General features: G+C 42.1%; 2 protein-coding genes across 6 annotated transcripts in view; one reads left to right on the forward strand and one right to left on the reverse strand.

The window, feature by feature from the left end:
- Positions 1-20,486, reverse strand: part of OSBPL11 (oxysterol binding protein like 11) — a 43,810-nt gene that overhangs the window by 19,924 nt on the left and 3,400 nt on the right. Inside the window, exons 1-2 of one of the 3 annotated variants that reach the window (XM_081188542.1) lie at positions 12,773-12,839; positions 3,382-3,450 (exon numbers count right to left, since the gene is read on the reverse strand). In XM_081188542.1, the coding sequence (XP_081044668.1) occupies positions 3,382-3,450; positions 12,773-12,786 (83 nt within the window). In that variant the 5' untranslated portion in view covers positions 12,787-12,839. Of the gene's footprint in view, positions 1-3,381; positions 3,451-9,075; positions 9,231-12,772; positions 12,840-20,486 lie in introns of those variants that run through there. The other 2 variants (XM_081188543.1, XM_081188541.1) reach the window with 2 other exon arrangements.
- The window catches only part of LOC308584133 (glycerol-3-phosphate dehydrogenase 1-like protein), a 33,112-nt gene continuing 25,238 nt past the window's right edge, over positions 12,613-20,486 (forward strand). For all 3 annotated transcript variants that reach the window (XM_081188876.1, XM_081188875.1, XM_081188877.1), the window contains exons 1-2: positions 12,613-12,720; positions 18,377-18,433. The gene's annotated coding sequence lies outside the window, so the exon portion shown is untranslated. The remainder of the gene's footprint in view (positions 12,721-18,376; positions 18,434-20,486) is intronic.

Here is a 20,486-nt window from a genome sequence, read left to right on the forward strand (position 1 = left end):
TGAACAATGGGAGGAGCAGTCTGAAAGGAGGGGATTCCACAATACCCCTGTGTCACGGACAGACCACTTACTGGGAAAGTGCGGACTTCTGGTGCCAGTGTCTCCCTACAGGGATGGAGGACCAAGAGGGATAGCCTACCCCTGAGATTTATGGAATCCAAGGGATTCCATTCCTGAATGATATCTGTTGAAGATTTCATCACATTTAGAAAAAGTGAGGTAACACACAATTGACCCTGAGTGTCCTCTCAGGTGCTGCAGAGTCTAGGAAGCCCCATGGTACTCTAAGGAGCATAGAAGATGAAGCAGGCTGGATAATGACTAGAATGCAAATGGCACATGTCTCATCCTGAAGCTGATCAAACACTAGTTAGAGTGCACAACCATGCCGACTATGCAGTAGTGCAGATGGCAAAACTTTATCAGATGCACTGCACCTTCCAGTAAATGTCCAACTGAGTTTTCTAATGTGGCCTGAAGTTTGATCACAACTGCTGTTGTGGGTGGACCTGTAGTGTCCTTGGAAGCCCTTTGTGACCATTTTGCTTTGTACTTTTGAGGACAAACTCACTTGATGCCCGAAGGACATCTCTGTTGAGGTGTCCGTTGCCATGTCTAACCTGCTGCTGCAGCCTGGTGGCACTGACAGGGTACACGCAGCAATGCTCTCTTGACCCCTGCTCTTCTTGGCTAATAAAAACTAGGAGAAAGGGTGTGACTGGGTGGGTTCAGAATGTAGTTAACACATTTCTGCATTGGGGAGGGTCCCTGCTGTCCTCAAGGCAGCAGAGGTGTAGCCACTCCTCAAGCAGCCTACCCTGGACCTTTGATATAGGGCAACTTCTTTTCTAGAGGAGGAAAGTCATGGTGGAATCATGGTGGAGCAACTGCAGGCATGCCTAGAGGATACCAATTTTCTAGACCCTTCCCCGTCTAGGTTCAGGCCTGGTTATGGGATGAATCACCCTTGGGTCATTCAAAGGATTGCCTTTATTAAGAGCAGGACACAGAAAGTATGATCATTCTCCTTATATGGTTTTTTATAGTACTGACAATGGCATCCTCTTGGATTACTCTGTGAAATGAGTACAGGAGGGACTGCACTGTATTATCTCCAATACTCATCTGCAGGGTCCAGAGAGCAGGTTTAAGACCCTCTGCCCAATATTTTTATTTAGCCAGAAAGGAACATTTAAAAATGCCACATGATGTTTGCCTTGCTTCCAAAAGATAGAAGTCCTTTAAACTGTCTGTGCATAGGTTGTGGAACTCCTTCCCTATTACTATTAAGCAATAACAATTGGTGCTTTGTTTCAGATTCCTGCTTAAGACTCTTCTGTTTGCACAGGCCTTTTCTGATGTATGGCTCAGTCACTGGTTATTGTGCATTGCAGCCAATATATTTGCTAAGTACTTTATAGGGGGAGGGAAACAGAGCAGCAATTTAGGGTAGAATCATCTAGATTAGGGAACAGGGCTTATGGACTCCTCCCCAGCACTGATGCTCTGACCAAATTCAGAGTTCTATGCCTGTGTTTAAAAAAACGGGTTGCTGCTGTTTCTAAAAAAAGATTGGTAGATCCAGTCACATATCATGCATGGCTTGGTCCTAAGGGTATACATACTTCTGTTGCTGTACTTGTAAATTATGTGTACATCATTTTTAAAACTTGCTAAGTTGTCCTAGACATAAGGGCTGGGGAAGTGGGATAATTTTTTGTGAAGGACTTTTGTGGCACTCTGATGGCTCACCCCCCCCCCAAGAACACTAATGATAATTATATACTACCATTTCCGTTATTAAAAGATGAAATTGTGCTACTGCTGCTTCATCACTGCCTGTTTATAGGACAATAAAAATGCAATGGTTTCCTATGGGGTTAGTTTAATCACTATTTAGTACCAATAACAAAATGTGTATTTGGGAAACCTCAGTGCAACGAAACCTAGTTGTTGACACATTGAGAGTTCAAGTTCAAACTGCACAGGCAATAAAGATGGGAGAAGCAAATTGATACAGCAGATATACAGTTCTGGGCACCACAGTTCAAGAAGGACACTGACAAACTGGAACGTGTCCAGAGGAGGGCAACCAAAATGGTCAAAGGCCTGGAAACGATGCCTTATGAGGAACGGCTAAGGGAGCTGGGCATGTTTAGCCTGGAGAAGAGGAGGTTAAGGGGTGATATGATAGCCATGTTCAAATATATAAAAGGATGTCACATAGAGGAGGGAGAAAGGTTTTTTCTGCTGCTCCAGAGAAGCGGACACAGAGCAATGGATCCAAACTACAAGAAAGAAGATTCCACCTAAACATTAGGAAGAACTTCCTGACAGTAAGAGCTCTTCGACAGTGGAATTTGCTGCCAAGGAGTGTGGTGGAGTCTCCTACTTTGGAGGTCTTTAAGCAGAGGCTTGACAACCATATGTCAGGAGTGCTCTGATGGTGTTTCCTGCTTGGCAGGGGGTTGGACTCGATGGCCCTTGTGGTCTCTTCCAACTCTATGATTCTATGATTCTATATTTAGAGGAAATTGTGAAATGCTGTTCCCTTAGCTCAAAACACACAATGCAACACAACTAAGGCATTAGGAGAGAAAAGGAAGGTGAAGTGCTTGGTTCACTTTTTAATTCTTCCCCTTAACCAGCTCTAAAGTCCAAGCGAATTTAACAGGCTTTTAAAATATACTGATGTGATTAACCTGAACCAAAACATAGTGCATACTTCAGAGAGCCGGGGGGGGGGGGATAAGGACGGGCATACCCAAATCTGTCAAATCTAAATAACATTGAGCTTTCGGGGTAGAAGGAAAGACTGCAGGGGTTGGGAGCAACAGCAAAATTTGAATTCCTCAAAGCCTCTTTAGATTTGTGAAAAACAAGCATTTCAAACCTTTTTCAAATGTCCCCAAATACTAGGTATGCTCAATATTCTCCAAGAAGTATCTCAGAATACCATCAGTAATATTCAACAGGGATGCAGTATTTTCTCTTGTAAACACTATGCTTTTCAAATGTACTGTACAATATAACATTTGAAAGCAAAGCATGCCTCATTATTTGCACTTTACTCCCAAATATTAACTGTGCTCTGGGTTTTTCGAATGTGTTTCATAGCAGAGTTTTCCCTCAGAAACACACAAAACCTACTAGTCGAATGAGGGCATTTACAGCTCAGGCAATCAATGCCTGGCACAAAAATAAGAGATTACTGATGCAACACTTCTGCCTTTATCTGTAGTTTGCTTATCCTTTTCTAAAACAGAACAAAAGCAGCCCTTGACTATTTCCAGCATTTTAAAACAAATCCCTGCCTACTGATTAAGACAACTTCATTTCATCATTAGGTAATACAGTGAATTTTTAAGAAACCGTACTTACCGGTACTGCCAGCCTGTGACAAGATTTGTGTATTTCATTAAATAGCCCGATATATTTTCCATGTGGTCACTGTGACAAATATAAGAACAAAGTCCATCAGAAAAAGAGTAATAATGACAATGAAAACATTTCACGTAGAAGTTCTGCAATTTCATATTTGCAGCCTAAACCTTCTTCCAATAACTTTATTTTTAGAAGCTGACTCTAAGTCAGCATTAATGCCAAAGACTCTGAAACAGAGACTGCTGCAAGTGCTCGGTCTTCTCCTTGTCTTTGCAGTGTGGATTCAGAACTGAGACGCTTTACACCTACTACGCAGATTAAGGGGAGCCAATTCCAGCATTACTGACACAGAAACCACTTTGAATCTGCATTAAAATTACGCAGCACCTCTCATTTATAAAGCTTCAACATTAAGATTAAATTACTCAACACACTTAAGGTTTCTAATTTCCCCCAAGATTACGTCTGGGCTCTTGGACAACTTTTCACTATGAAAATTGTTCTTAACTAAGGCTAAAAAGAACAGGCTTAACAGAATGGAGTTAAGCAAATCCATCACTGGGCACTAGTAATTAAGGAAAGAGTTGTATTCATTTCGAAACACACTGTTCTTGGAACCTCTAAGTGCACATTATAAATTATAACCCTCATTGGAAAATGGAATATTTGGTGCAATTCCAAAGCTCTGAAACCCTGCCATGGTTCAGAAGATCATAGGCTTGTTTACATGTTGCACTGAACACAGATGCAAGCAATCTTTACATACGTGCAAGTGTTTGTGCAAGCATGTGCACTTCCTAATTGATAAAGGTAAAGGTAAAGGGACCCCTGACCATTATGTCCAATTGTGACCGACTCTGGGGTTACGGCGCTCATCTCGCTTTATTGGCCGAGGGAGCCGGCGTACAGCTTCTGGGTCATGTGGCCAGCATGACTAAGCCGCTTCTGGCAAACCAGAGCAGCGCACGGATATGCCGTTTACCTTCCTGCCGGAGCGGTACCTATTTATCTACTTGCACTTTGAGGTGCTTTCAAATTGCTATGTTGGCAGGAGCAGGGACCGAGCAACGGGAGCTCACCCCGTCGCGAGGATTCAAACCGCCAACCTTCTGATCGGCAAGTCCTAGGCTCTGTGGTTTAACCCACAGCGCCACCTATACAGCTCAACTAATCTGTATAGGCTGTGCACTCATTAAATGTTATATGTGAATGTCTGTAGAAGTGTACATATCAACTCTTTGTGTATACAGATCATACACTTGTTGAATGTAACATCTGAACACCCTTCATATCTTAGCTTAATAAAGTAAGTTCACTAGGTGCAAATAGTAAAAAGCTGCTACCTCTGTCTCTGTCTCTCTCACACACCTCTCCCTCCCTCTCTCTGCCTAAGTGCATTTCTCCCTCACACAAACCACACATTCAAATATACCTCCCCGCTCAGACACTACACACATATATATCCATCTCTGTGCCCAACTGTGTAATTCTTAAAACACACAGTCCTTTCATGGGGTGAAGCAAGTGCCTTCTGTAAGCCACCCAGAGTGGCTGGGAAAACCCACCCAGATGGGCAGGGTATACCGGTAAATAATAATATCATTATTATTGAAATTATTATTTTTATTCTGCCAGTTCCAGGTAGGCAACAAAGAAGCAAAGAGGATGGGCCACTAGGCAAGCAGGGAAGTCATTCCTACCATTTCTCCCCCCTCCACAATCCTTGCAGACCAACCAAATCCAAGGCAGCAGGCCCTCCCAGCTCAACCCTGCCCCCCGCCCCCAAATATTGAGGGTTACCAAGCTGGCAGTCATAGGCGCCATGGTGCCTGGAAGAACCAGGGAAGGCCTTCTGCATTGGTTACCCCCAATTTAAAGAGTGTGCCTGGGCCACTAATGAATGGGCCACAGCACCTACACCAGACTCCCTCCTCCCTTTAGACACTGGATTCCCAGTTAGCATCAGCTCCACCATCCATTCTATATATAGTCTGTTCTTCAGCCCAACATGGGCTGCTAAGACACTGTTCCTAAGTGAATCCGCTGTTAAAGAAGCATGCTGCTGTGTAATGCAAGTATACTGACATGTTACTGCCATCCTTTTGGCAATCTCTTCCAGCAGGTCCACATGGACACTCAACAGAAGAGGACAGAATGAAACCCTGACATGCCAGCACAGAATTACCAAAGAGTGGAAGAACAATCCCTGATCTACCTATGAGACTTGCCCAATCAAAAAGGAGAGTTCCACTTCTGGGTTCCTAATCCCAGTCAGATCCTATAACTGGCCAACCAAGTTGGGTTGATGTAACTCTGAAGTGATATTTCCAGCCCTGGTTAAAGTACATCAAACAATCAAACTGGAAAATCGACCATTCAATGAATGCCATGCTGCACTGGGAAGTTGTCAAGGTAAAGCAATGCTTCTCCATGGTCACTTGGGAGAAAAGCAGCCCTGCCTGCCTAAACGCCAGGAATAAATATTTTAAAACCTATAGAAACTCTAAAAGACCTATAAAAATCCAAAATCAGCATATCCCATACAGCCAAGGGCACAGAGATATTCTACTAGGCACAACCTCACTAAGCAAGTCAGCACTGCTGGGTGCCTATTTCATGTGCAAAACACAGAACCTGTCCTAGATGCAAGCTGAACTGAAGCATTTACTAAATATAATGACCTATTTTTCATTTAGAATCCTACATCAAAGTGCCTTCCTTTAGAACTGCATTCACAGGGTGTGTGAATAATTGAAATAGCATAAAAGAATCAGAAACGTTACTCATTTCAAGAGTGAGACAGAGCAACACATCTCATAGTGGCGCAAACTGCCAATATTTTTAAAGTGTTGGTTGGCACAGAACGTGGCGTCTAGTACTTTTTCTCAAATTACATCAACATAGAACTACCTTGCCACAATTTGTAAAGGTGCATGTGAATTGCTGCAAGTTGTAGTTCAGAGGCTTGACTCTTTTAACAGAAATTACGGCAACAAACGAATTAAGCAAAATCCATGATGAAAAGATTGACGAATTACAGACAGAAAATATAGTAAAGATGAATGAGTGTGTGAATCAGTGGCTGCCTCAGCAGAGTAATCAGGCATGTATATCATAAATCAGGTGGCTATGGTATTAAAATCTGGCTCCTATAAAATGCTTATTGCAATGTGGAGGAAGATAGATATTCCTTTGACCATCTTTTCTCTTTTACTACATAATAATTCTGGAATAGGATATTAAGATTTAATCATGTTAGTTTTGATGATTTAGTCAATGAAATTGACCATTTTACATATGGACATAGATCGGCCATAGTGGTGCAAGCATTAGGGGAAATACAAAAAAAAGTCTCTTGGTATCCCAGTTCAAGCTTTGGGAACTGCTGAATTGGGACTATTGGAATGCATGGGCTACCCATGAGGCTGATTTGGAAACTGCAGCTAATATAGAATTCTGCAGCCTGGTTTTTCCTTCTGAAGTAGTGAGACTAGTAATTTGGAACAATGCTTTTATTGAAATCAGACAGCCACCAGTTTTGGAAACACTTTCGTCAAAAACTTTTAGAGAATAATTTTTACCGAGTGTTGGTCATTTCTTCCATATTTTGTTATCTTTATAATTTTACAATGTTTTCATGATTCTGTTGTACATCGCTGTGGTTTTTAATGAGTTGGCAATGTGTGTGTGTGTGTGTGTGTGTGTGTGTGTGTGTGTGTGTGATAAAAATACACACTACTCTTGTCCATTACTCTTGTCCATCTTGTATACGACAAAAAGCTTCATTCCATTGTTGTCTCTGGTGTTTTTCACCAGATTCTTTCTTTGCCCTTCCCGCTTGCTGAAGAAAGTCTCTTTCCAAAAGGCTAGAGGAAATATTTCTAGCCATCAATGTCTAACAAAAAAACCCTCAACAGCAACAAAAAAACACAAAAAACCCCCACATATTCTTTGCTGAGTGATTGGTTGCTGATCACAGTGAATGAGCTGAACTTGTAACAGCATCTCTGTCTGTCTGTCTTCAATCAACCCAAATGACATGGAACACAAGAGATTCTATCCAACATGGCACTACATTGAATCCTTACATCAGTGCAACGATTTCTAATTGCACAATGGAACCTTCTCCCATGCACCCCCTAGATTTGTTCCTGAAAAATTTGAGGAGGGTACAGGGCATACAGTGTGGGAGGGGGAAGAGGGAGAAGGTCCCAATGTGCAAGAAGAAATCCTTGACAGGAAAAGTTAGTTGAACGTTACCCATTATGTTCCAGCTTCCTCTGGTTCAGCAAAAGCATTACTTTTGCTAATACTATATTAATTTACCGTAATTATGTACCAGCAAGGTAGGCAAATAACAGTATGTATCAGAAGAAAATGCACTGGCTATGAAAGTCACCTCCAGGAATGTTAATGTGTCCCAAACTTTGATTTTAAATGCAAGGAAGAAGTAGCGCTATCCTGCTTGACATTCACAATACAAATGAAACTGCTATCATTCTGTGCTGCTGTTCAAGAGCACTTCTTAGTTAAATACCCACTATCTGAAGAAAAGAAAGTCATTTTTATCCAGCATCTACAGGAGAAACATTTAGCTTAAGAACCACTTAAAAGAGTTAATGCACTGCTGCCTCCCTGAAGTGGTGGGAAACACAAGACTCTCTGCTTAGGTTCTGCTTCTGTTTACCCCGTAAACACAAAATCTCAGCAAATGTGTAATGCCCCCCCCAACCTATTGTTTTTTCCTGAGGTCAGGTAGGGACAAGAGGGTACTTCCTGCACTCACCAAAATACTCATCCTACCCCTTTTCCTGTTAACTTTCCCCTGCAGGAGAGGAGAGGAGTACAAAACAGGAAGTAACCACAAGCAAATAAGATTTGGCCAGTCTAAAACAGATTTTCAAAAACTGCCGTAAGAAAAATCTCAAGACTGGCAAACTGTCCTTTAAGCATCCCCAACTGTAACAGGCAAAAACAAGATAGGTTGTTTACTTCAGGTCCAAGAAAAGTGGACTGAAGCTCCAGAAAAGAAAAGGAGCACAGCCCACTGGCCCAGGTGATGCTTATCTATCTGTAGAAAACCAAACTTATAATGGGGAAAAAACAAGTTGCTTTGCTGTGCTGATGCCCCAAGCTTAGTGTGAAGAGTGGGGAGGACTTGCACCTAACTGGGAGTGATGAGGGAGTGAGATAACTCTGCCACTGGTCCTGAGAGAGGAACAGTCAGGGGTGCGAGAAGAAGAGATCAGGGGAACTTTCGTGCTTCCCTTGGCAACTGTCCATATCTCACATTTTAAAACCCATTGATCTAATGCAATGAACCTTACAAAACAGCTCTGTTCTAAAACAGTACAACTTATTTATATCACAGGCAGGAAATGCAGTATTAGATCTCTGCAGAGCACTGTGAGGATAGGGAACAGAGCCCACAACACCATGATTTTGCAACACAAAACTACTTATTTGTGGCAGTTCCAATTGCTAAACCCTGCTGCCTAGCCTGCATCAAAATCAAATCACGTGAACTAGCTCTCTCTCTGAAATTAAAGTGCTTAAAATGAGGAGCTACACTCCCGACTAGAACAAGCAAACAGTTCACAATCAATTTGCAGTTCTGAAACAAATAGCTCACATGTCTGGCCAACGTGCACCACTTAGAAAGTAGCTCTCCTATCAGTCTCTGAAACCTACCTTTGAAGGGTCTCTGAAGAAAAAGCATAGAAAAGCGGAACAAGCCCATAAACAAAGACTCATTTCCTCTCAGCTAGAAAGTGAAACATGTTTTTAAGCAGAAGGTAGTAAGCCTTAGCGCTCAAGGTCTGTTTCTAGCCCCTTTTACATATCCAACTCCTCCTGCCCTGCCCAGAATGGGTTAGTTAGTGTCTGTAGATGAGAAGCATGCGTCTACATCCTCATGACCAAGTTAAGAGTCTTGTATGCTTCCACTTACTTTGGCACAACAGTCAACAACCCTCGTTGACTTGCTATCTAAGGCATGTTTTAAATTCTGAACTGAGCAGTGTGAAGTGTTGAGATAACCGAAGGCCACTTCAAAATGGCTCAATGAAGCAGCAGTTTCAGGACTTGATCTGAACTAGAACTCAGTTACAGCATTCACTCCTGAAACATATCACACACAATAGCAGTACATGCCTGCAGCTCACGGAATGAAACCTCTCAGACTTTGCAACTCCAAAGGCTGCAGCACATATTACGTGTGGCAGATGAACATTTATCACCCAGTGGAAAAGAACAGACAGTTTCACCTTTCTAGTGCACACACCACATTTTTGTGTGTGTACACAGAACATTTAGGCTGCTGTCTTATGCATGTTTACTTGGGAGCAACTCAGTGGAACTTAGTTCTAAGTAGTTCACTGCTAATGTGTGAAGCAGCCCTTTCAATTGTATCGTATATTTTTCAAAAGCTAAAATCTGAAGTTGTACTAAGGAAACACATTTCACATTCAGAAGAGATTATTCAAATTTAGTTCCTGCAGAGAGACTGAAAAGAATGTCAGCTAGTGATAAAGCTAAACTGCCATTCATAATAACAAGAACGAATTCTAAGGATGATACTCCAGGTCAGCTCTTAGCCCCTCAGTTCCTAAAAGTTCTTCTTCAAGAAACAGGATGCTGTCACCTTCTCTTGGAGACTAGGACTTTGCATGTTGTCAAACAATGTTCTCCAGGCATATGGTATGGTTAAAGAGAAACACACCCATACCCCATGAAACTATTCTGTTGAAATCCCAAGCATTTAAGACATGGAAGAGAAGGAATGGAATTTTCCACATCTTATAAATAGGCCCAACCAATTTGATTGCATCCTACAGTTGGAACTATGGCACAGGGCACCAGCACAAAGGCAACTCCCAGAAGAGGTGAGTCCATTCAAGGTCAGGCACATGAGCTGGAGTTGTTGACCAACAGGAGCCAAGGCAAAGTACATAGAGAAAGAGAGATCTTTGGGAGCTGTTGTACCAGCAAAGGTCAGTCAGAGATTGAGATGCTAGTACAGATAAATAAACTCCTTCCTGATCAGCAGCTGACTGCATTATACACCTGATGCCTCCTCCTCTTGAGTAGGCTCGTCCTTCTGAAGCTACCTTGTAATCACTCGTTTGTCAATTCATTACCTACCACAGGGCTTGCCTTCATCTTAGTTCATGGGAGTTCGGCATGAAGGGGAAAGAGCCTGGGTCCATTTTATGTATGGTGCAGCAGCTCATCAGGGGCTCCAAGAGAGTCAGTGTTGTGTAAGATTATTGGACTATGACTTGGGACACCAGGGTTCAAATCCTCACTCAGCCATGAAGCTCGCTGTGTGACCGTGGGCCAGTCACCATCACTTACCATAAACTACATCACAGGGTTGTTGTGAGGCTGAAATGTGGAGGAGGAGAACTATGTACACCATCTTGAGCTTCTTGGGAGATAAAGGTGGTACATACATTTAATTAATTAACTAACTAATTAGCTAATTAATTAATTAATAAGGTGTCCTCATTACCTGGAGAGTTAGGTTGTTTAGGGCGCCCTTCAAGTGTGCTGGGGCTTTCTGCAGGGTCCTAAGCCACTTGCTCAAATAAATATGCACATTTTTGTTATTTTTATTTGGTTGAAAGTTGAAAAAGAAATAAAGAAGGTGTATTGTACGAGACCACAAGCTGGTAAGACTCGGGTTTTTCAGAGTGATGAGAACAAATTGGATAACGCTCAGGGTAACCCACGAAGACAATGTGCAGCATTTATAGTTACCATTACAGAGTATAATTTCTAAGAGAATTGTAGTTCAGCACCATAGTAACTTAAAGGTTGGCTTCAACCATAATTCCAAAAGCCTATGAGCTTCCAAAATCATGAAGTCAGATCACCCACTTACTTGCTCACTAGGTAGTTTGGATCTTCTATTTATTTCTTATATTTATATCCTGCCTTTCTTCCCAAGAAGAACCCAAGGCAGCTACAACTTTCCTCCAGGAGCAACGGCCAATTTCCACAGCACTGAATGGCTGAGAGTGCCTCACTAATCACTACTTAGTCCAAGGCTGCAGCCTGAAACACATTTACTTTTAAAGTAAAAATGCATAGGATCTGGTTCTAAGTCCAACTGATGTTCACTATTCAGCCTCAGTCTCTTGCCTTTGGGAAGTGGGTCGTCCATGTACAGTACTTGTTGCTAAGTCCATACTGCAGGAAACAGCACCAAGGATTTCTTATCTCTAGAACAGGTGTCTGAAGCCACCAAGTAAGCAGATCAGTAACAATGCTGTTTCCCTAGTGCAGGCAAGTCCACAAGACAAACAAACAACACTGTGCAATCTTTTCAGCTAACTCATGGCTGTCTGATCAGATGCCAGCGTGACAGATCTTGTCTATCAGTTCAGATTTTCAAGCCCCGAAGGTCATCCCAGCAACTCTGTCAGAGCATTACAAATCTCAGGGGGTCCTCATCTGCAGCTGTGCATTACTCATTATTTACATGGCAGTGTACATTCACATTATGCTTCACAGATAGTTCCCCTTGTTTTGCTACTTAAAAGCAGGCTGCAGCCTTGTCAGAAAACATATATATTCACATTGTTGAACACACAAGTCAATTTAGTAAAGTTTATACCCCACTAACCCAAAAAGGTTCTCATGAATTTAGTACAATGCAGTAAGAAATAGTGTTTCTGTGGAGACTTGGAATGGTAGAAAGGTGTAAATACTCAGAGACATGAAAGGAGGAGAGGTCACTGCTTTGGAAGGGCAAGTCTGAAGGAACACAGACATAAAAATAGAACAGGGGAGTTAAATGGAGAGAGAGAGAGAGAAAAGGAATGTTAGGTAATGTAAAAGCACACACGGTAGCATGGGAAGGGGTTGGAAAAGCTCATATGAACAACTTGGACTCCCTACATTAAAGCACTGGAGGAAGCCTCCCTGAAATGACAGCTGTCTTCTTCTTATGAAGCTAAGATTCAGATCAAAGTTATTTGAGAAAGGTTAGCCTCTAATTTTAAAATACCAATATTGGTTCTAGCTGTGTCACTTTAAAGCAACTAAACGGAAACTTGATTTTCAGGAAGTACAATCTTAAGTAGGGCACCCATAAATCATTACAGAAGCACTGCAACCAATAAATACACAAGATGGAAACATAAGAAAAAGGTGGGTGGGGGTATCCCAGTGATTAGCAGCTTACTTACTGATGTCACAATTCACCCCACTACCCAATTATGAGCTGTTTTCAGAGATATAGGACAAAATGAATAAGTAATCTGAAGAGCTGGCCAGAAGAAAGGCAGCAGAGGAAAAGCAAACATGCCTGGCTCAGCACAGAATCACCAGGTAAGGGTCTTAAAGCAGAAAGAACAAGGAATAAGGAACCTTAAAGACTTACACAAATTGTGGCATAAGCTTTCGTTTGCCAGAGCCCACTTGGTCAGATTGTTAAAGCAATCATCTTAAGAAACACCATGGAAAAAATAAACAGGTCATGGTAATAGGTTCAAGCTCATTTTGAAGCTCCCAGCTGAGAATGAGAAACTGGTGCAAAGGTTAAAGTACACTGGGTAGGATACTATCTACATCAGATAAACTAATATGCTACAGGCTCTGTGCCCTAACAAGATCAGTCTCAGCAGCTCAAACAACTAAAAATTCTTTATTATTTGGAACATGAGGTGCCGACAAACTGAACTTGGGGAACCAGTTAGAATCAAATGTCTTTCGCAAGTGGAAGCCAAGAGGAGTTTGTCAAAATAAAAATCAGAACAGAACATTGTACGTGAGGGAAGAGATACAAAATAAAATAGGAAAGGAGGAAAGGAAAGGCTGGGATTTTTGAAAGCATCAGAGAAAACTAGCCATCAACATATTACGCAAACAAACCACCTTACTCATCAGAACAGCAGACACTTTCAATTTAATGGAAGCTCTGGCAAAGTCTCAACAGTCTAATCTCCATTAGGTCAATTATTACTACCTATAGAATTCTAATGCACCGTCCAATACCCTAATATGAAAAAATGCAGGGTTAAAAACTGGGAAAGATTCAACAACTGTGTTAAGGAAACCAATATCCCAATTTTCATTTTCATGACTTGCAACCTTAAAAAAGACACAGTGCCACCCGCTTATGAAGGGCTAAATCACACATGTGATTTTGCCCAGAGCACATTGTAAGTATTATACAAATACACTCTTTGGCCCCATAGTCATTTCCAGTAGCCCAATCACTCTAAAGTGAGCTAATGTACCCAGTCTGCCTCTCCCTATTTTTCTTTGAGTCAGGTTTGCAAGAATCCAATTGTATCAACTTAAACAGTAAGTTGATACACAATTGGGCAAATAATCACATTTTTTAGATTTACACTAACTGAAGACATCTGAACTGGGAAAGAGATATTTGGGTTCAAATGGATAACGCAATGATAGCACCAGCTGTGGGGCAGTAAAAGAGGCAAAGTATCTAGGCATCATTAGGGAAAAGTCTGAAAATATAACACTTAGTATCATAATGCCCCAATATAAATCTATGGTGCAGTCAGATTGGGAAAACCATGTACCACTGGAGTCACCCCATTTCCCAAAATGGACAGTGTAGAGCTGAAAAATGGCTTTGCTAAGAAGAAACACTAAAGCACTGGGGGCTTTTTAGTTTAGGGAAGAAAGACAAGCAAGGGCAAGAAGGAACACTCAAGAAATGTATCAAATAATTAATGATATAGAGAATATGGGGAGAGATAAATCTTTCTCCATCTTTCATAATACTGGAACACATGGGAAGTCAATGAGATTGATGGGCAGTAGGTTCCGGACAGAGAGAAACAAGTACTTATTCATGTAATGTATATAAACCTTTGGAATTCGCCCTCAAGATGTGGTCAAGGCCTCTGGCTTAGATGGATTCATGGAGGACCAGCCCATTACCAAGCTACTGCCTGTAGCGCAAGTGAACTTCCAGGTTTAGAAACAATATACAGTGGTGCCCCGCAAGACGAATGCCTCGCAAGACGGAAAACTCGCTAGACGAAAGAGTTTTCCGTTTTGGAGGTGCTTCGCAAAACGAATCTCCTATGGGCTTGCTTCGCAAGATGAAAATGTCTTGCGAGTTCCTGCGGGTTTTTCCCCCTTTCCCCCCTTTTTCTAAGCCGCTAAGCCGCTTATCAGCTGATCCGATAAGCTGATAAGCTGCTAAAAGCCGCTAAAAGCCACTAATAGCGCTAATACTCTAATCCGTCAATGGGCTTACTTCGCAAGACAAAAAAACCGCTAGACGAAGAGAATCACAGAACGGATTCTTTTCGTCTTGCGAGGCACCACTGTACCAAGTTGCAAGAGGGCATACATACCACAGGGGTGGGGAACAGGTATTGCCTTCATGCCCTCCTTGCCGTGTGACCCACGACCTTAACATTGCCTTTCTCTTTTTACTGCCCCGACAGACAAATGTTATGCTATGTAGTTAAGTTGGTGCCTAGAATTTCCAAACATTTTTTAACTGCCCCTGCCTATGTGCTTCTAACTTCATTTAGCTCACTGAAGTTTCTGATAGCTCTGCAGAAGGGGGATTCTGATGAAAAGTACTGTCCAAAAATAGTGGCACTATGGAGTCACACCGCAGATCTAAGATGATTCCACAGGATGACAAATTAGTCCCAAGTTCAAAATGAAACAAAAGTTGAAAATCATGTTACATGCACACAGTATTTGCCTGGTCAAGTTAAAGATGACATCCTTTGATATTTGGTAGATACTGAATGTTTAGAACTTAACCATTTCTTTGTGCATCTCCTGGCACTCCCATTTTACTCGCCAAAGAAAATGCCTACAATTTAGGGATTTTTTAATCAAGAGTTTGAAATGGCTTAAGTTGGTGTGTACAGCATCTAGCTTTCACACCCACGTAACCTGTGAAGTACAGGCTTAGGGAAGATAATCTAACCTGATATGTGATGAAATGCCAGAACAGAGAGAGTATTATAGCATTTGTGGCTATATAACAACACTGTTAAGACTCAGCATCAGGAATGAAGAACCCTTTCTTAATCTGGGAGTCATATTGATAATTTAAAAAGCAGCCAGCAATCTTACACATGTCCTATCATCCTTTCCTTTCCCATTCCTCATGGACACACAGAAATGTAGTACATTATCCCTGGGATAGCTCAGTCGGTACAGCATGAGACATCTCAGGGTCATTGATTTGAGCCCCAAGCTGGGCAGAAGACTGCAAGGGGTTGGACTAGATGACCCTTGTGGTCCATTCCAACTCAAAAATTCTATGATTCTATTGTTCTTAGAGGGCTATCTTCTCCCATCTAATCTAATAAATAATCCGAACCTGCCTAAAAATACAAAGGCACAAGAAGACTGCGTGCACAGTTAAATTAAACAGGTTGAACTGCAATCTATCATGAGAAAACTGGAATGTTCTAAACATTAATAAATTCCAGAATATTTGTCCATGTTGCCTGAAATTTGGCATGGAGTATCTATCTACACACTGAGTACCATATGACCAGATTTCAGATGGCTCCATTACAAAGATGGTTGAAATATACAAGTTTCCCTTCTTAATAATTGTTGTGCTCTCGCATAATATCTGTTTTTTCCTTGTCTCTTCAAAGGAATTCTAAATTTAAGACAATTGCAGGGGTCCTTCCTTCTTTTGTCAAAATGCATTGTGCCTTTATGAATATATTACTTTTTAAATTACTACTTTAAATCCATCAGTTAAGGGTCAATCATCTTGAAAGACACAGTAAGTCCCTGATTCAAGTCTTCAGGGTGGAGCCTTTCCCCTAAGCAAAGATGGCTGCCACCAGAATAAGGGGGAAGCTGTTAACTGGCATGAAGATTACATAGCTCTAATGGCTAGACTAAAGCAGGACCACTTTCCATTTTCAATTGCTTTTTCTTTCATTGTCTCGCAAGGCAGAAGTAAGACCTGTGTGCGAAAGAGTGTGAATTAACGCCTCTCTTTACTACTAGTTTTCAGCTTTGGGGGGGGGGGAACGGAGTAGCGGGGGGGGCATCCAGTTGCCAAGCATACCCGCACTAAAATCCTGAATTTCTCCATTGATTTTTATGAGGTTTTCTCACTTCCATCCTAGAGGACTTAAAAAATGGCCACTGTAATGTAAACCTAGAAACTTTCTATATAACCTATGAGATTCTTTTTCATATCTCTGCAGCGTATTGGGGGAGTGGTACATATATGTGTATTTGTTGTAACTATGTACAGTGGGGTTAAATGAACTTTGTTTATCATTTCAAAAGAAAATGGGGAAGAAATAAAAAACAGATTTTCATTTTGTTTTCTCCTCATGTGCTCCCATGCCTGCAGAAGCTTTAGTACAGGGGTCTGCAACCTTTAAGACAAAAAGAGCCACTTGGACCCGTTTCCGAAGAAAAAACAACAACTGGGAGCCGCAAAACCATTGTGACATTTAAAACAAATATATCTCCGGAGCCACGATCTGACAGCGGGCGGGAAGGTGACGTCGGGATGGTGCGTGACTAACGCACGCACCGCCCCCATGCGACGTCACAGCCAGTACAGCGCCTGCCACAGTGAGGAGTGTCGGGGCGCACAATGCACCTCCTCCCCTCACTAGTATCCGCCCCGGAGCCGCAGCAAAGATGTAAAGGAGCCACATGCGGCTCCGGAGCCGCGGGTTGCAGACCCCTGCTTTAGTACATTAGAAAAGTCTCTATCCTTTTATTTCTGGCTGTCAATGTGTCTAAACTAAGACAGGCAGGCATGGGCATGCAAGCCAGCAACTTTTGTAAACTTGTTTGCAATGCTGCCAAACAGCACATCATATCAGATACAAATCCAATGTAGAGTAGATGTAATTCATTAAGGGCTCCACAATGGATATGCCATAGAAGCACAGACAGCAATTATGGCTTATCTCCTACCTATAAGGTTCGCTTGCACCTTTCAGTAGCAAGCATTTCAGTCTAGCCAAATCTGAAAAGAAAAAAAACATCCAGATCTGAGAGATCTCTCTTTGCCTGTTACTTTTTAATTTGATCCATTTTTTAAATATAATATAGCCCTCGAGTGCATTAATACTTGCATCATCCTCAATTCCCAACCATGCTGGCTGCGGCCAATGGGAATGGATTCCAACAAGAACTGGAGAGTAACATATTCCCAATCCATGCCTTGCACTGAAATGGCAGTTGGAAATGGCAGTCCCTTACCTAGCCGAATATCCCATAAATTGAACCTGGGATCCTCCACGTGGAAAGCATAGTCTAAGGGTGGGGAAGCCTCAGGTAGCCCTCCATGCCTCTTTGTCCAGCCTTGACACACTCCCTGTGGCCCATGTCCCCATACGGCCATGCTCCATGGAGCCAGTGTGGTGTAGTAGTTAAGAGCGGTAGACTCGTAATCTGGTGAACCGGGTTCGTGTCCCCGCTCCTCCACATGCAGCTGCTGGGTGACCTTGGACTAGTCACACTTCTCTGAAGTCTCTCAGCCTCACTCACCTCACAGAGTGTTTGTTGTGGGGGAGGAAGGGAAAGGAGATTGTTAGTCGCTTTGAGACTACTCAGGGTAGTGATAAAGTGGGATATCAAATCCAAACTCTTCTTCTTCTTCTCCACATCTTCCTTAAGCGCACTTGTCTCTCTAGAATGTGCCCTTTAACCCTGACAATGTCTCCTGCTTGTAATGCATGCAGAGTTGTGCGGCTGTAGGTATGCAAAAAGTTCTGATTTTTGCATGACCGTAATGCAACCTACTGTACAAAGGTAAGATTTACAACCATTGCTCCACCACGTTTCGCTTCTGGCCCTGTGCACCACTGACCTTCAGGTTGAAAACAGTTTCTCCATCCCTAGCATATATGCCCTACAGCTGAACTATAGTCTCTGAGCAAAGCTTCTGGTGTCTGGTGCCTTCAGTATGTGTGTTACATTTCTCAAAAAAGGACTGGATGAGCATATTAAGAGGTAGCATTTTAATGTGTTATGCTTTGCTTTTCAGTCACAAGCTACATCATTTCCTTAAGAACCTCTGCAGTTGAAAAATCTCTTTGTCAAGGTCAGTACAGCTAGTTTTCAACATATGATCAAGCAAGTCCAAATAAGACAATTTAGATTATTTTTAAAGAAATAATGGAAATTACCATTAAAGCAGCCCTATTCAAGTATCATGCATATCTGGAAACAGAACACATTAGCGGGGAGACAAGCATATTAGCTTCATCCTTATGTGAAGCGGGGAAACTCCTATATGCTTCTAAACCCCAGTTGCAGGGAAACACAAGCAGAAAGAGTGCTGCTGCACCCATGTCCTGTTTGCAGGCTTGCCACAGACACCTGGCTGACAACTGTGAGAACAGGATACTGGGCTAGATGAGTCTTTGGCCTGATCAAGCAAGGATTTTCTTGTGTTCTGTGCTCACTGACGATCACATGCAATGTAGAACCTTGGGAAATGTGGGTGGCAGTGGGTGGAACTAGCAACACATCCCTAAAATCCCTGCTTATGTGTTACAGATCTAGGTTTTAATAACACCTAAGTAGGGTGTACCTAGCTCCACACCCAAATTCTCATAGTCCATTCTTTTAAAGTAAATGCATAGCCCTTCTCATTGCAAATAAAAAGCTTACAAATGTAAAGGCTGTGGGCTGTGCACAACCAATGGCTTTTTAAAGAGCTGGATATGGTATTGTAGAGCTATCATTGCCACACTCTGCCCCTCTCTTTCACCCATCATGATTTTACAGCTTTCTGTAACATTTCAAGGAGATACACGGCAAAAGCTGTAACTAGCCCTCCGCAGTGTAGCTACCACAATTGCAACAGATATCTGCATTTTTTAGCGTGATAGTAGATGCCCATGAAAAATATCCCCTTTTCCCATCCCACCATACCTGGAGAAACTTTGGAAGCATTGTAATTTATTGTCTAAAAACTAATTTCTTGTTTAAGTAACAAATGATATGTGCATATCCACAATGGCACACATTTGGTTCAGGTATGGGGAATCTGACTTAAATACCGTACTGGCCAGCATATAAGCCACTCCTGAATATAAGCTGCACCTTTAAAATTCAGGGGGGGGGGGAGGAAAAAAAAGACAATACCCGAATATAAGCCGCTCCCTTAAAATTCCGCAGGCACTCACACCCATTCCGTTTTACCGTATGTCTGTTTTAACAGTGATATCGTAAAAGCCCATTTTTGTAAGGTCGCAAACTTAAGACGCACTTTAACATTTCACAGTCGGAATTTGGGGGGAAAGGGAGGCTTATATTCAGGCCAATACGGTATGACTGTCAAGCCTCCCTATCTGACCAGGCAACACACCCTCCTGAACCATACCCCTCACCAGCCCTGATTCACACCCTCCTAAAGTGTCTTTGCCTGGATAAATGTGTCCTTGAACTCTGATAATGCTTCTTGCTTACCTGGGTAGAGGACAGAGGGTGTGTGCATGCGAACAAACTAGCCTACTGTACAAACGTAACATCCACATTTATTGCTCTGCCCACTTCCCCCTCTGGCCCCACTCATCATTAGTCTGGGGCCCCAGGAAGGGAATGTGGCCCTCAGGCTGAAAACGTTTCCCACCCCAGTGCAATTAGTTTTAAAATGCATCTGTGGTTATAAATACAGAACGTGACATCATGTACCTGCTCCTAAATTAAGAGTGTGATACTCCTATGGGACTGAACAGCAAGGAGCCTTCATTCCTGCCTATCATCAAGACAGCAAAATACATCCCTCTCTCTCTCACTGCATTATTGGGTCCATTTGATAGCAATCAAACAACAACAAACACGTAGTTGTGTTACAGACCCAGTTTGGGATGGATTTGATGATTAGTGCTAAACAAATTAAATACATAGTGAATTAACCACTTCCCATCCCTAATTAAATTAGCTCTACACCACTCTCTCTCCCCCCTTCCACTATTCTAGCATCTAAAATAAATAAAAAAATCCAGAGGTTATAAAGAAACCAAAGTTCTGCAGTCAAGAAGGTACAGCAAGTAAAGAAATGTGTCTACTTTAGCACAACTTTATAAAGTTTTTGAAGCTTCAGTGCTGCAGTGTGTGGGCTGCAGTGTATAAAGTCATGATTAAGA

The sequence above is a fragment of the Podarcis bocagei genome (assembly GCF_964188305.1).
Source record: "Podarcis bocagei genome assembly, chromosome: 1".
Classification (NCBI taxonomy): domain Eukaryota; kingdom Metazoa; phylum Chordata; class Lepidosauria; order Squamata; family Lacertidae; genus Podarcis; species Podarcis bocagei.